Source organism: Muscardinus avellanarius (assembly GCF_963383645.1).
Source record: "Muscardinus avellanarius genome assembly, chromosome: 4".
Taxonomy (NCBI): Eukaryota; Metazoa; Chordata; class Mammalia; order Rodentia; family Gliridae; genus Muscardinus; species Muscardinus avellanarius.
In genome coordinates this window covers 137,026,945-137,039,430 of record NC_137789.1, presented here as the reverse complement: position 1 = coordinate 137,039,430, position 12,486 = coordinate 137,026,945, and the positions used below count along the sequence as shown (strand labels likewise).

The 12,486-nt window shown below is 41.6% G+C and overlaps 1 protein-coding gene across 1 annotated transcript in view; it reads right to left on the bottom strand.

Moving 5' to 3' along the window:
- The window catches only part of CFAP58 (cilia and flagella associated protein 58), a gene marked incomplete at both ends in the record, with an annotated part of 106,647 nt that overhangs the window by 55,363 nt on the left and 38,798 nt on the right, over positions 1-12,486 (bottom strand). Inside the window, 4 exons of the mRNA XM_080694861.1 lie at positions 2,980-3,203; positions 3,905-4,045; positions 10,421-10,567; positions 11,449-11,610. Of these exons, the coding sequence (XP_080550987.1) occupies positions 2,980-3,203; positions 3,905-4,045; positions 10,421-10,567; positions 11,449-11,610 (674 nt within the window). The remainder of the gene's footprint in view (positions 1-2,979; positions 3,204-3,904; positions 4,046-10,420; positions 10,568-11,448; positions 11,611-12,486) is intronic.

Here is a 12,486-nt window from a genome sequence, read left to right as displayed (position 1 = left end):
GAGAGCCAAAAAGAGATAAAGGATGCAATTAATGAAGTAAAGGCCTCAATCCAAAAGGAGATAAAGGATGCAATTAATGAAGGCCTCAATTCAAAGCACAAACAACCGATTAGACCACATGGAGAACAGAATCTCGCTCTTAGAAGATGATCATTCCAAAAATGAACGCATAGTTTCTAATCTAGAAAAAAATATCCGACAGCAGGAATCTGACATTGAAGAAATATGGGCCCATTTTAAGAGAGCTAACCTAAGAATAATTGGAATAGAGGAGGGAAAAGAAGGTGAAACCAAAGGGATCAACAATCTCTTCAAGGAAGTAATAGCAGAAAATTTTCCAAACATAGAGCAAGAGGTTGATACACAGGTCCAGGAAACTTATAGAACTCCCTTTAGACAGGATCGGAGAATGGGATCCCCACGCCACATAATTGTCAAAATGACCAATGTGGAAGCCAAGCAGAGAATCTTAAAGGCAACAAAAGCAAAGGGCCAAGTGACATTCAGAGGCAAACCAATTAGAATCACTCCAGACTTCCCAAACCAAGTCATGAGAGCCAGAAGGGCTTGGAGTAACATATTCCAAACTCTGAAAGAAAACAACTTCCAGCCAAAAATTTCCTACCCAGCAAAACTTTCTATCAAATTAGATGGAAAAATAAGAAGCTTCCATGACAAACAGAAACTGAAGGAATTTATATCTTCAAAACCAACGCTAGAGAAAATACTCAAAGAGATTAACTACAAAGAAGAAATAGGTAACACACACCAGAACCAGAGAAACAAGATTTTCTATTCAACAGACAACTAAGATTGGTTATCTGTGGAGATTCATTATTTATGTTAGTCTTTTACCTATCTCTAAAGGGTATTGTTTGACTTTATTGTTGTTAATTTTTAGGATTTCTAGTTGGAATATTAATATACCTTCAGATATAGCATTTGGAAATATTTTATCCCATTCTATTAGTAACTTTTAACTCTGTTTACACTGTCTGTCTTTGGATATACAATATTTTTTTATTTTTTAGGGAGTTTGTATACTCTTCTGTTGCCTGTGCCATTGAAATCATATCCAAGAAATCGCTGCCAATTTTAATGTTGTGAGGTTTTATGACCCAGATTTTCTTCTAAAAGTTTATAGTCTTAAGATTTATATTTAGGTCTTTTATCTATTTTGAGTTAATACTTGTATATGGGATTAGGTAAGGGTCCAATTTTATTCTTTTCCATGTAATTATTATTTTTCAACAATATTTAGTTAAAAGATTATTATTTCCACCACCAAATGTTCGTGGAAACCTTGTCAAAAATAACTTGATAATATAGGGAAGAATTTAGCTCTAGGCTTGTATTTAACTCCAATGGTTTATATATCTGCCTTTAGAACAGTACTACACTGTTTCAATTATTGTAGCTTTATATGGTTTGAAATCAGAAAATATATATCTTCTAACTTTGTTCTTTTTCAAGATCGTTTTGGGTATCTAGAATCCATATTCCATATTAGGATAGATTTTTTTCTGAAAAATAAATATATAAATATATGATAGTTTCACCTAAAAAAAATAGAAAAAAAATATTCTCTGGTAAGAAAGCAAAAAGAAATATTGAAATGTTATCTTTAAGTCATCAAAAGCTTGGTATCAGACAAATGAAACTGTTATGTGAGATTATCATTTTTAATTTTGGATAAATTGCTATAATACTAGATGTCAACCACTAAGCCAAGCATGGGAAGGAGGGATGGGGAGGGAGTGGGGTGGGAATCGGGTGGGGACTGACTGGGTGATGTGTGCATGTATGTCTACAAAAGTTTGTATCCCACTATGATGTATGAATACAGTGCACCAATAAAAAAAAAGAAAAGAAAAAGAAAAAAAGAAAAGAAAAAAGAAAGAGGTATTAAGGTATTGACCCATCCTTGATGGTGGCAAACTTGCTATTCCTGAATATATTCACAACATCTAAGTATCAAAACTATCTTCTAGTCCCATTAATTTAAGAAGCAGACCCAAGCAGTGTCCTTAACCAAGATGGTCAAGGAGACTGTTCATCTGCAAGTCCATGGGGAACAGAAATAGCTACCGAGAAAACACCAGATCCCATATTTGGTTTCCTGCAACTGCCTATATAAAACAAGGCCATGTTTTCCCAAAGGGGAAGTAGATCTTGTGAGATGCAAGATTCCAAGAAAGAAGAAGGTTCTCCAAGCTAAAATGGAAGCTACAGGAGATAAATCAAGAGGAAGATATAAAATTTGGCTGCCTTCTAAGGAAACAGATCTTCAAATAGTGATAGGATTACATTTTCCACCTCTTTTCATTCCATACATAATTCTAAGAGAAAAATGTGCCAATGTTACTGGGATAAAATTTACATCTTGATGCTCTGTCTCCTGCATACCACCTTATTAGAGAAATTTGAAAGAGCTCAGAGGGGAAGGAAATTTTCAGAATCGCAACTAGTTTGTTTTTGTGATTTGACTGGAAATCTTTTGAAAATCCAGAAGGGTCTTTTGATAACCCCTTTTTACTTACCCAAAACCCCTCTGAAAGGAAATTAGTTCATGCTTATGACACAGCATAGCACAATGTAGATTTTTATGGAAAAGTTGTTCTCATTGTTCGCTGATAATTTTATCATATAAGACCTATTTGGGCCAGGTGTGGTGGCACACACAGTAATCTCAATACTTGGGAGTCTGATCCCAGGCTCACGGCCAGCCTCAGCAACTTAGTGAGGCCTTCAGCAACTTAGTGAGACTCTGATTCAAAATAAAAATAAAATGAAGCTAGGAGAAACTCAGAGGTAGACTTGGACTCAATTCCTAGAACCACACACACATACATACACACAAATCCATTTGATACAATTTAATAAAAACTTTCAATGACCAACAGGCATGAACACAAGGTCATGCCAGGGGCTATCTGTAGACTGTTATGTCCTGGGCCCTGCCTGAGGGTGCCCCATTACCTGAGCTCATCCACATTCGCCACACTCCTGGCAAGAATCCCCTTTTCCCGGCGAAGCTTCTTAATCTCCAGTTTGAGGACCCTCATGTCCTCCACCCTCTGGTTGTACTGACTCTCGCCCTTATTCAGCACGGACTGCTGGATCTTGATCTTCTCATAGAGCAAAGCTAACTCGTCATTCCGTCGAACAAGCTGAGACCCCAGGATGTCTCTCTCGCTGATGACCTAGGAAGGTAGGGAAGGGCATGGCCACCGGCAATCAAAGCCTCCATCAGTCCATGAATAGCAATAGGATGCTGCTTGTGCACCAGGTGGGCTGGGCACCGAAATGACCTGCTAGATGATCAATACTGGGCTCCTCCCATGAGAGCTGGTACTCTCCTTGGAAAGAGAAGCCACAGTGTGATAAATAATCCCTACTAATAGTAGTGGCCCAATCACCCAATAATTCTTGGCCCATGGATATGTCATTTTGTGTTTTATTCCAGCCCATTTGCTTTTTAATGTCTAAATTTGAGCGATTGTCTGGTAGGCTAGCTCTCATAGAGTCCCACCACTCCTTACTGTCCTGTACTGGCCAACTTCACTCTCCACAATCCCTGAAAGCACTGAAGTTTGTAACCCAAAATTATGCTTTTCTCTTTATCAGACTATGTAATTATACATTGCAATTACATATGAGCACTATATTGCAGCAGAATGTAAGCTCCCTAAGGACAGGGACTTTATTGTCTTGTTGGCTAATGTGTGCAAGTTTGAAAAAAGGAGTGACTCTTTTATAATCATCAATGGGATGCTTATAGGATCACTTTCAAGAATGATCCTCCGGTAGGGCTGGGTGTCAGAGCATGGAAAAGACAGCAGATCAGTGAACGCAGACCTGAACACCTGTGACTGCTAGCGAGAGCCTGATGAGGAGATCCTACCTGGTCTAGTTCCTTCTTCTGCCTCAACCTTTCCCCATCAGCCTCAGCAATGATTCGCAGGAGTTTTCTCTCTTCAGCCTCTTGCTTTTCGATGAAGTGTTTGGTCTCTAGAGCTTGTTGTCTCAGCTTCTGCAGCTCTGCCTGACAAAGAGTGATAGATATGGACAAATTTCAGTCATCAGCAGCACAAACCAGGACTACAGGGCCCACATTAGAGGTACAGTTCTGCTTCTTATGCTTTCCTCTTGTGTTTCATTTAATATGATTCGATCACTCTCACAAGCCAAACCAACTTAGCACGCATGCACACACATGCATGCCCATAAAGAAAGAGCAATGCTGGTTACTGTGACCATGTTTATTCTATAAACCAGGCCCTTAAGGAATCCCTACCACTTGCCTATAATGTGCAGAAAGGGCTTCATTGGTATTCAACAGCATCGCATCTCTTACCAAGAGAATCCACTAAGAACAGAACAGAAGAAGATGGAAGGCAAGAAAAGGGAAGGCTTCTATGGGGAATGGTCCAGATACCACCAGGACATTCACTGCAAAGAAAGAGTATCATAGCAAGCAAAAGCTGAATTAGTCAAAGATGACAACTACATGTCTATCTTATGAAACACCCTGATGTGATAGAAGAGATGTCAAGGTGTAAAAAGAGATATAGAACCTATTGCCAAGACATTTCAACCCAGATGAAAAGATATACAAATAGTATGCAAATATTAATGAGACCAGGAAACACTGTTTCAGTACATGAAACTGATGTTACAGGCAGTCAAAGAAAAAGTCATCGCTGGACTGGGATCATTGGGAATGCTTTCTTAGACAACTCACACCTGAGTCTGGCCCTTGACTTATGTGGAAGTCATAGGAATTATGGAGGAAAGGTGTCATACACTGGTAAGTTATAGAAGGAAAATTCTTCTCATCCACTCCACATCCACTTCTAGTCCCCAATTATGCATGTGATCTACAATATCCCAGGTAAGTCAGGTGCAGTGTTGCACACCTGTAAACCCAGCTATTTGGGAGGCTGAAGCAGAAGAATGAAGACTTTGATGCAAGCCTGGGAAGTTTAGGAAGACCTTGTTGATATTGGACTCAATGTCTAGTATCTCAAAACAAAACAAAACAAAAAACAATATCCTTGGGCATGATACTATGTATCTCTAATTTACAAATGCAATTACACAGATAATTTTTTTTAAAGCCCCAGTACTTGGGAAGCTGAGACAAGAGGATTGTAGGTTCAAAGCCTGTCTCAGCAACTTATCAAGGCTCTCAGCAACTTAATGAGACCCCTTTTCAAAATAAAATAGGGCTGAGGGTGTATCTCAGTGGTAAAACGCTCCTGAGTTCAGTCTCCAGTACAAAAGAAGAAAAAGCAATTAAACTTCCCCGGGTCACAGAACTAGTAAGTAGCAGACCTGAGAGTCCAACCAGGCTCTTGTGATGTCAAAGCGTGTGCACCCTGTGCTGTCACCACTTGACAGTTCCAATCAAATACAGAAGATGAGTACGATGAAGGCTTCACACCCTCGGCGATGTGAATTTGCAATGGTGAATATCGTCAACACAGTGTGATCCTGTCCCCTACCAATGTGACATAGGACATGAGAGTACACAAGGAGTTTCTTTTTCTGCCTGGAGCTGAGACAGGCAGGCCCTTGGCAGTCAAAAGATGGAGGGGAGTCATCTCAGGGGAGGTCATAAGCGGAGGGCGTCCAGCGGCCAGATTGTGGGAAAAAAGCAAGCGCACTATGGAGCAAATGGAATGTTTGCCTGACAGCACAGCGCCTGTGTGACTGGATTAGAGTACTAGGGTGGCGGAGGGGCAGGAGGTAAGGCTGGCAAACAGACTGGCCTGAGGGAAGGGCCGCAAGAGCCATGGGAGTGTGCGATGAGGAGCCAGAGGTACCCACCACAAAGGAAAGGAGACTGTGTCTTTACAAGGTCTCGTGCTCAGCTGGAAAGACAAGTAGAATTGCAAGCCTAAGAAGAAACAAACGAGGGGGAAGCTCTGCATTCACCTTCGCCTGAATTTACAAAGGAGATGACAAGATGATATTAAGACTCCAATGTATCCTTGGTGGCAGGTCGGTAAATGACAGTGAGAGGGTTATAACTGTGTCCCTCATGTAAGTATTGGGACCCTCATGCCCACCCACCCAGAGAGGTCACTGAGATCACAGAAAACTCCATTCTTGCCAGCATCAATCAACCAAACCAACCTAGGTCAAGCAAGGTCTGCCCCCAATTCATGGAGACTGAGAGTCCTGAATGTCACACCTCGGGCTTACCCAAACAGCAGAAGATACTGCACTCCTAGATGTGCAGTGTGACAAATTAGATGCTACCAGCCACTGTAAAACCAAGGGTTTCATTTATGACATTTTGTTTGTTCATTCATGAAATATGTTTTGGTCTGGGGATAAGCAAAAAGAAATATGTGTTGAGAAAAGAGCTGGTCTAGTATTTACCACTTAGAGGGGATTGCCTGTTAGGAAAGACAGTGAGGAACCATCCTTTCTGTTTCTATAATCATTTAAGGTGGCAGCAAAGACAGCAATAAAATACCTGCTTGGCTGCTGCTTTCTTTAATAAAACTTTTATTTCCCCATATCTGCAATACTCACTTCTCTGTTCCTAAGTGCCAAGAGCTGATCAGAATCCATCAGCAGAACACAATGCAACCCCTGTTATATTAAAATGCAATCAGCGGCGTGTAAAAGTGTCTGTCTGAAATGTAAAACCGTTCGTGCGTTTGGCATTGCTGGGTGCTTTTTTTTCCCCTAATATATCAAAATTCTGAGCGGTCTCCTTATGTCATAAATTTATGGGCTGTAAACAAGATGTGGCATCAGATGTTGGCAGCAAATGTTAACATCAACAAAATACCTCAGGTTTAATACATTTAGCAGTTATAAATCTGAGCTGTCTCGCCCAGAAAAGATGGGAGCAATCACTGTGCACCCAAAAGCCCATCCCGCCACATCTTAGATGTGACCTGAGGTTTCTGCACCTGTCCAAGTGTTGCTGGTGGCATAAAGCCATGACAAAATGGCAGCACACGCCCTTTAGTCACCGCCCCCACATTTTTTCCATAGGTGTGCATGGACTCTACATCATTTTATTTGGCTCTCCGTGAAAACGACCTCCAGAGCTACACTTGCAAGAGTCAGCCATCCTATATGGACCACCTGAAGCCTTCTGGCCAGAGGAAGCAGGCTCTTTCTTGCTCGTGGATACCAGCTCCCCATTGCTGTCACCCTACAGAGTCCACTAAATTAGAGGATGTGGCACCCCAAAGCCAGTCCCCGATGTGGTACCGAGGTCTGGACATGGAGAATTTGCTGCTGAATCATTCACTAAGAACCAAAGTGCTGTCAGATAGATGAGGGTGACTGGGAAGCGACGAGACAGAGTCGGGGGCTTGTTAGAACTGGAAGGCAGATGCTCCAAACAAGAAGGTACCTTCAGGGCTGAGGAAACATGACTGGGACAGAATGGGCCGGGGACAAAGCTGCAGCCATGTCTACAGAGAGCTACCGACACCCTGTCATGTGTCGACAACACCTAGAATCCTGAGGAGTCAGCAGAGCCTCGTAGTAAGAGAAAATAGAAGAGAAACACAGAAGGAGTGAGATTTTTTAGTGGAGGGGGATAAGTGAGGGTGAGTATGATCTACCATGGCAATTGTGTGTTGACAGACTTAGGGAAGTAGTAAATTGGGTTGTCCTGTCAAAAGGCATCTCACGGTCCACCAAGCAGGCCAGGGCTTGTCCTTCCAGCCGGGATTACATACTCGCATAGCTTTGTACAACTCACAATCATAAGATAAATGTCCCTTGAAGCAAACTTGCTAGAAAATCTGCCCTTTCTCCCCAGGGTTTTGGGTTGCCAACTTCAGATGCAGAAAATCCAGAGACCTGGTGGAATGTGATTCAAATTCTCAGGCTAGAAAAGTCAAAAGGCTGAAACTCAACATGTGAGCTGTCATATTTTTCTAAAGAATGTCAAACAGGCTTAATGATAGGCCAGAATTATCTAGTGAGAGCACCACTGTAAGTCACCCTTGGGTAACCTCAAATAATAAATCAAGCGGGCGGCCTTTCTCTGTTCCTTATTCTTGCCTTAATGGGAAATGCTAGGAGAAGAAGTGTCCAGTACCATGGTAAGTCTGAAGCCTATAATCAATGACCTGAAGCTATCCAGACCTGGGATACTCTGTCTGGAGCTCACTTTCTTGAACGGGAGCCTTTTAACCATTCTTTATGTCTGCCAGCTGCTAGACCAGGGCCACATAACAGGACCCTGTTGCTATTTATTTCATTTTATTATGATACTTCTTTGGATCAATATGTGTGGATGTCTGATTTTTGAAGGCATAATTAAACAAATATTAACAAATGCCAAACTGAGGAATTGGGAATGATTAGTATTTATATAGGACATGGCTTATTCTACAGCAGAATTTTGTAGGAAGCAATTAGTTCTACCCCAAGCTCCGCTATAGACTAATCGTTAATCCCTTGAATGGAACATCACTTGTGAAGCAAGGAATCAAGTCTCGTTCTCTAAGAGAAAGAGATGATACACCAAATGTGTTGCACTGAAGCCTAAGTTGGTCCATGAAGTTCCAGTTTACAATGAGATTCTTCTGATTTCTTCAACTATAAATAAGTCTCATCCCCCTTTGGGGTGCAGCAAACTGCCCTCATAAAACTCTGTCATTGAACAAGGAATAAGGGCAGAGATGAAGAATATTTTCAAATTTAGGAAATAAATCTGTATTTCTTCATACATAAATAAATTTAAATGCTGAATCTTTTCTATCATAAATTGGACTTAGGAAGATGAAAGTCTCAGGTGATATATCAATGAGCATATCTCCTTTGTAAAGGCACTTTTGTTGTACTTTAATCTTTCTCAAACCAAGTGTGCCTTAAACTAATTTAATGCAGTAGTTCTATTTCCATGAAAACCTCTCATTAGATTGCCGAATTCATTGTTAAATTGAGAGTGCACATTTCAATCCAGGGTATCTTAGGATCAAGAAAATGTGACTTTCAACCTGTCCAATGCTAGCTACACATTTTCAAGATAGGGACCATCTTTTTTTTTTAACAAATTTTTTTATTGAACATAAATAGTATACATTTTTTGTGTGTGATACTGGGGTTCCTGGAAGCCCTTCTACCTCCGGGCTACCCTCCCAGACCTATTTTTTTTTTTTAATTTGGAAACAGGGTCTCCTAAGCCAGCGCACGCGGCTGGCTTCGAACCTGCGCGATTCTCCTGTCTCTGCCTCCCAAGCACGGGGATTACAAGCGTGCGCCACCATGCCCAGCCTAAATAGTATACATTTAAACTATATTTGGTGCCCTCTCCCCCCGGCCCCCATTTTCCCTTCCCCCCTCCCACCAATGGCTGTCCAGGTTAACCATGTCATATTCATAATTTTACACATATTTAGATGTAGACCCTCATTAATCAAGATCAGCCTTCCTCCTCTCCTAAGATAGGTACCATCTTTGAAAGCTAATAGATGCAGAAACCAAGGAACCTAGTCTCTTATTTGTTGTAAACAGTTCCTGAGAGTAGCCTAGAAGCATGCAGGGTTATTCTGCATATACATTTGCAAAACAAAAGTGTCATCCTTCCCTCCTTACAGGTCCTTTTTGTAATTCTTTGAATACATGAAGTAGAAGGAAAATCTATTGGAATGGGTAGGAAAATACATCAATATCCAGGTGCACATTGCAAAACATACTTGGTTGGAGGATTTGAAATGGAGTAGTTATTTGGTATGTATCCTCAGAAAGAGTCCTTAGTAGACATGGAATTTTCTAAGCTAGTAGGTTTGAAAGGGTTTGTCTTCATTATATCTTAGATCTATGGACACAGATGTGATCCCTGGAGGAAAAGCTGCAAAGTTCCTAGGTCTACAGAGGCAAAGTGAATACAAACCTGGTCGAGAGCAAACCTTCTGAGGACAGCTCTGACACCAGGTAGTTATTGAGACTGCAGGCAGAAAAGCCATGTGCAGAGGAAAGAAGGATGATTAGTACAGAGAGACAACACATCCCCTTACAAAAGGCCCTTCCCGGGGAGTAGGGGAGTCTGGGAGGCCCGGGTGTGAGCACAGGGGTAGACTTAGGCTGTGAATGCAGAGGGAGGGTAGGGAGCCTGAGAGCTCAAGGACAGATTGGGCGCTCGGGGAAGACCTCTTTCCACTAATGCATGATAGCCAGAAAGAATGAGCTGTGTGCGCATCTTCACCGCTCCCCTCGCCTGCTCTACTGGGAACGCCAGCTTTAAGGAGCCTTGACCTGAGATGGCAGAGCTTGTCCTCCTGGTGCCAGCGTGGGCAGGGTGGGGACGCTAAGCCATCAAGAGCACCCACAGCCTCCGTTGCTCTCCCTGCCCCTGACGGCTGTCTGTGAGAGAGAGGCTGCCTGCAGTGGGTCAGAGAACCACTGCCCGTCACTTCTGTTCTAAAGTCCGTACCTTCAGGGTTTCCTTCTCCTTCTCTATTCGCTGCTGTTCCAGATGCAGCTTCACAAGTGCGGACTCCTTGGCAGAGATTTCTTCTTTCAGCTGATCGACCTGATGAGTCATGATCTTAAGCTTTCTCTTCATCTCCGTGATTTCATCCTGACAAAATGAAAAAATGGTTTGGAAATTAATTACATAGATAGAATTGTCCTTAGGAATGTTCAATACATATCATGAGAGCTTTTTAAGAAAGCAAAACAATGTTCTCTTGATCAATGACCATGGTGCTGTTCCTTTGTCTCTTATGAGCATCAATTTCAAGGTATTTTATAGAAATAACTCAAAATATTCTCATGAGATGTATGCAAAATATACATAGCGAATCTCTCTCTCTCTCATGCATGCACACACACACACACACACACACACATACACACACACACACACATACACACACTTTATCCTCATTTGACTTAAGGAACTTGGAGCACAATAAACAATGTCACTTAAAAATTTCAAAGCCAGCCAGGCGTGGTGGTGCACGCTTGTAATCCCCGCACTTGGGAGGCAGAGACAGGAGGATCGCGCTGGTTGGAAGCCAGCCTCCCTGGCTTAAGAGACCCTGTTTCCAAATAAAAATATAAAAATTAGGTCTGGGAGTGTAGCCTGGAGGTAGAAGGGTTTCCAGAAACCGTAGTACCACCAAAAAAAAAAAAAAATTTTTTTTTTCAAAGCCAAGCTCTGCAACTAAATGACAGGAGTGCATGCCCTCGAGTCTTAGTAGCTATTAGCAGTTTTAGAAATTACAACACTGACTGCAGCAGTTAAAAGGAAGACTATGGTCACCACATCCCATGGAGTCATGTCATTTCCACTTCAAACCTGACAGTTGGGCACACGTTGATCTTCCTTTTCAGGTGAATTATACAAGATTTTTTTTTTCTTGAGTTAGCCCTAAATCCTACCACGAGGGCAACAGGGCCCATTTTAAGGAAGAATGGAGATAGGTCAACGCATTAAGATAGAAATAGATTCTTTACCTGAGCCTCAACCAGATTTTTGCTGTACAGGTTCCTGTCTGACCGGACAGCTTCGTACAGGTTCTGTTGCTGTTTTAATTTAGTCTCCGACTCGGCTATTTTCTTCCTGTAGTCAAATATCTGCATCTCACGAACTTTTATGTCTTCCATATTCATGAGGACCTGAAGGAAAAACAGGTGTGCATATAAGGTCAAATAGCCCTTCTGTGCTTGCAGGTTGGAGAGAAATTTAGTTTTTTTGGTTCTGGGGGATTTTGTTGTTGTTGTTGTTGTTGTTGTTGTTGTTGTTGTTGTTGTTGTTGTTGTATATGTAAGGGGAGCTGGTAGTGACACCAGCAATCAGAAGTTCTGACTGTGATTATAATCACTACAGCACAACACAGAAATTCAGCCCAGCTGATGAAGGGCAAACATACATCTTATCTACAGTTCTGCTCCATGGGGGAAAAAAAAAGCTTAATACAGTTATTTTTTATCACAAGACAGAAAGAAAAAGAAGATATTCTTTCAGTTCTAGAAAATCTCTCTTGACTACCCCACCCACCAAAAATAGGAAAGCTTCAGCTTAAACAGATCACAAAAAAAAAAAAAAACAGATCACAAAAAAAAAAGCTTCAGCTTAAACAGATCACAAAGTGCTAGGAGAGATGAGTGGTAACTTAGCTGTTGCACCACCCTGGCTGCTGTATCGCATTAGCTATGGGAAAGCAAAGTGGCCTTTGACTCATGACGGCAATCGTAACTCTGTCCTGTGATGTCAAAGCCATTCCCTCGGAGGAACTCAGAGGACTTGTAAAGCTGCAATCCATTGGGTGTACAACACTTCCAGAAAGGGGGGAGGCTCACGTCACTGCCTCCTTTTACAAGTATGAAAAACCAGGGCCTGAAATTCCAGCTCGAGCCAATTCTTCTCAATATGTGGCTGTGACCTCCACAGAAATTGAGTTGTTGCTGTTGTTGTTGTTGTTGTTGTTTAAGAAGAAACCTCTTTTTAAAATTCCTTAAGAAAAAAATGTTCATGAGGGAAACATTAAACCA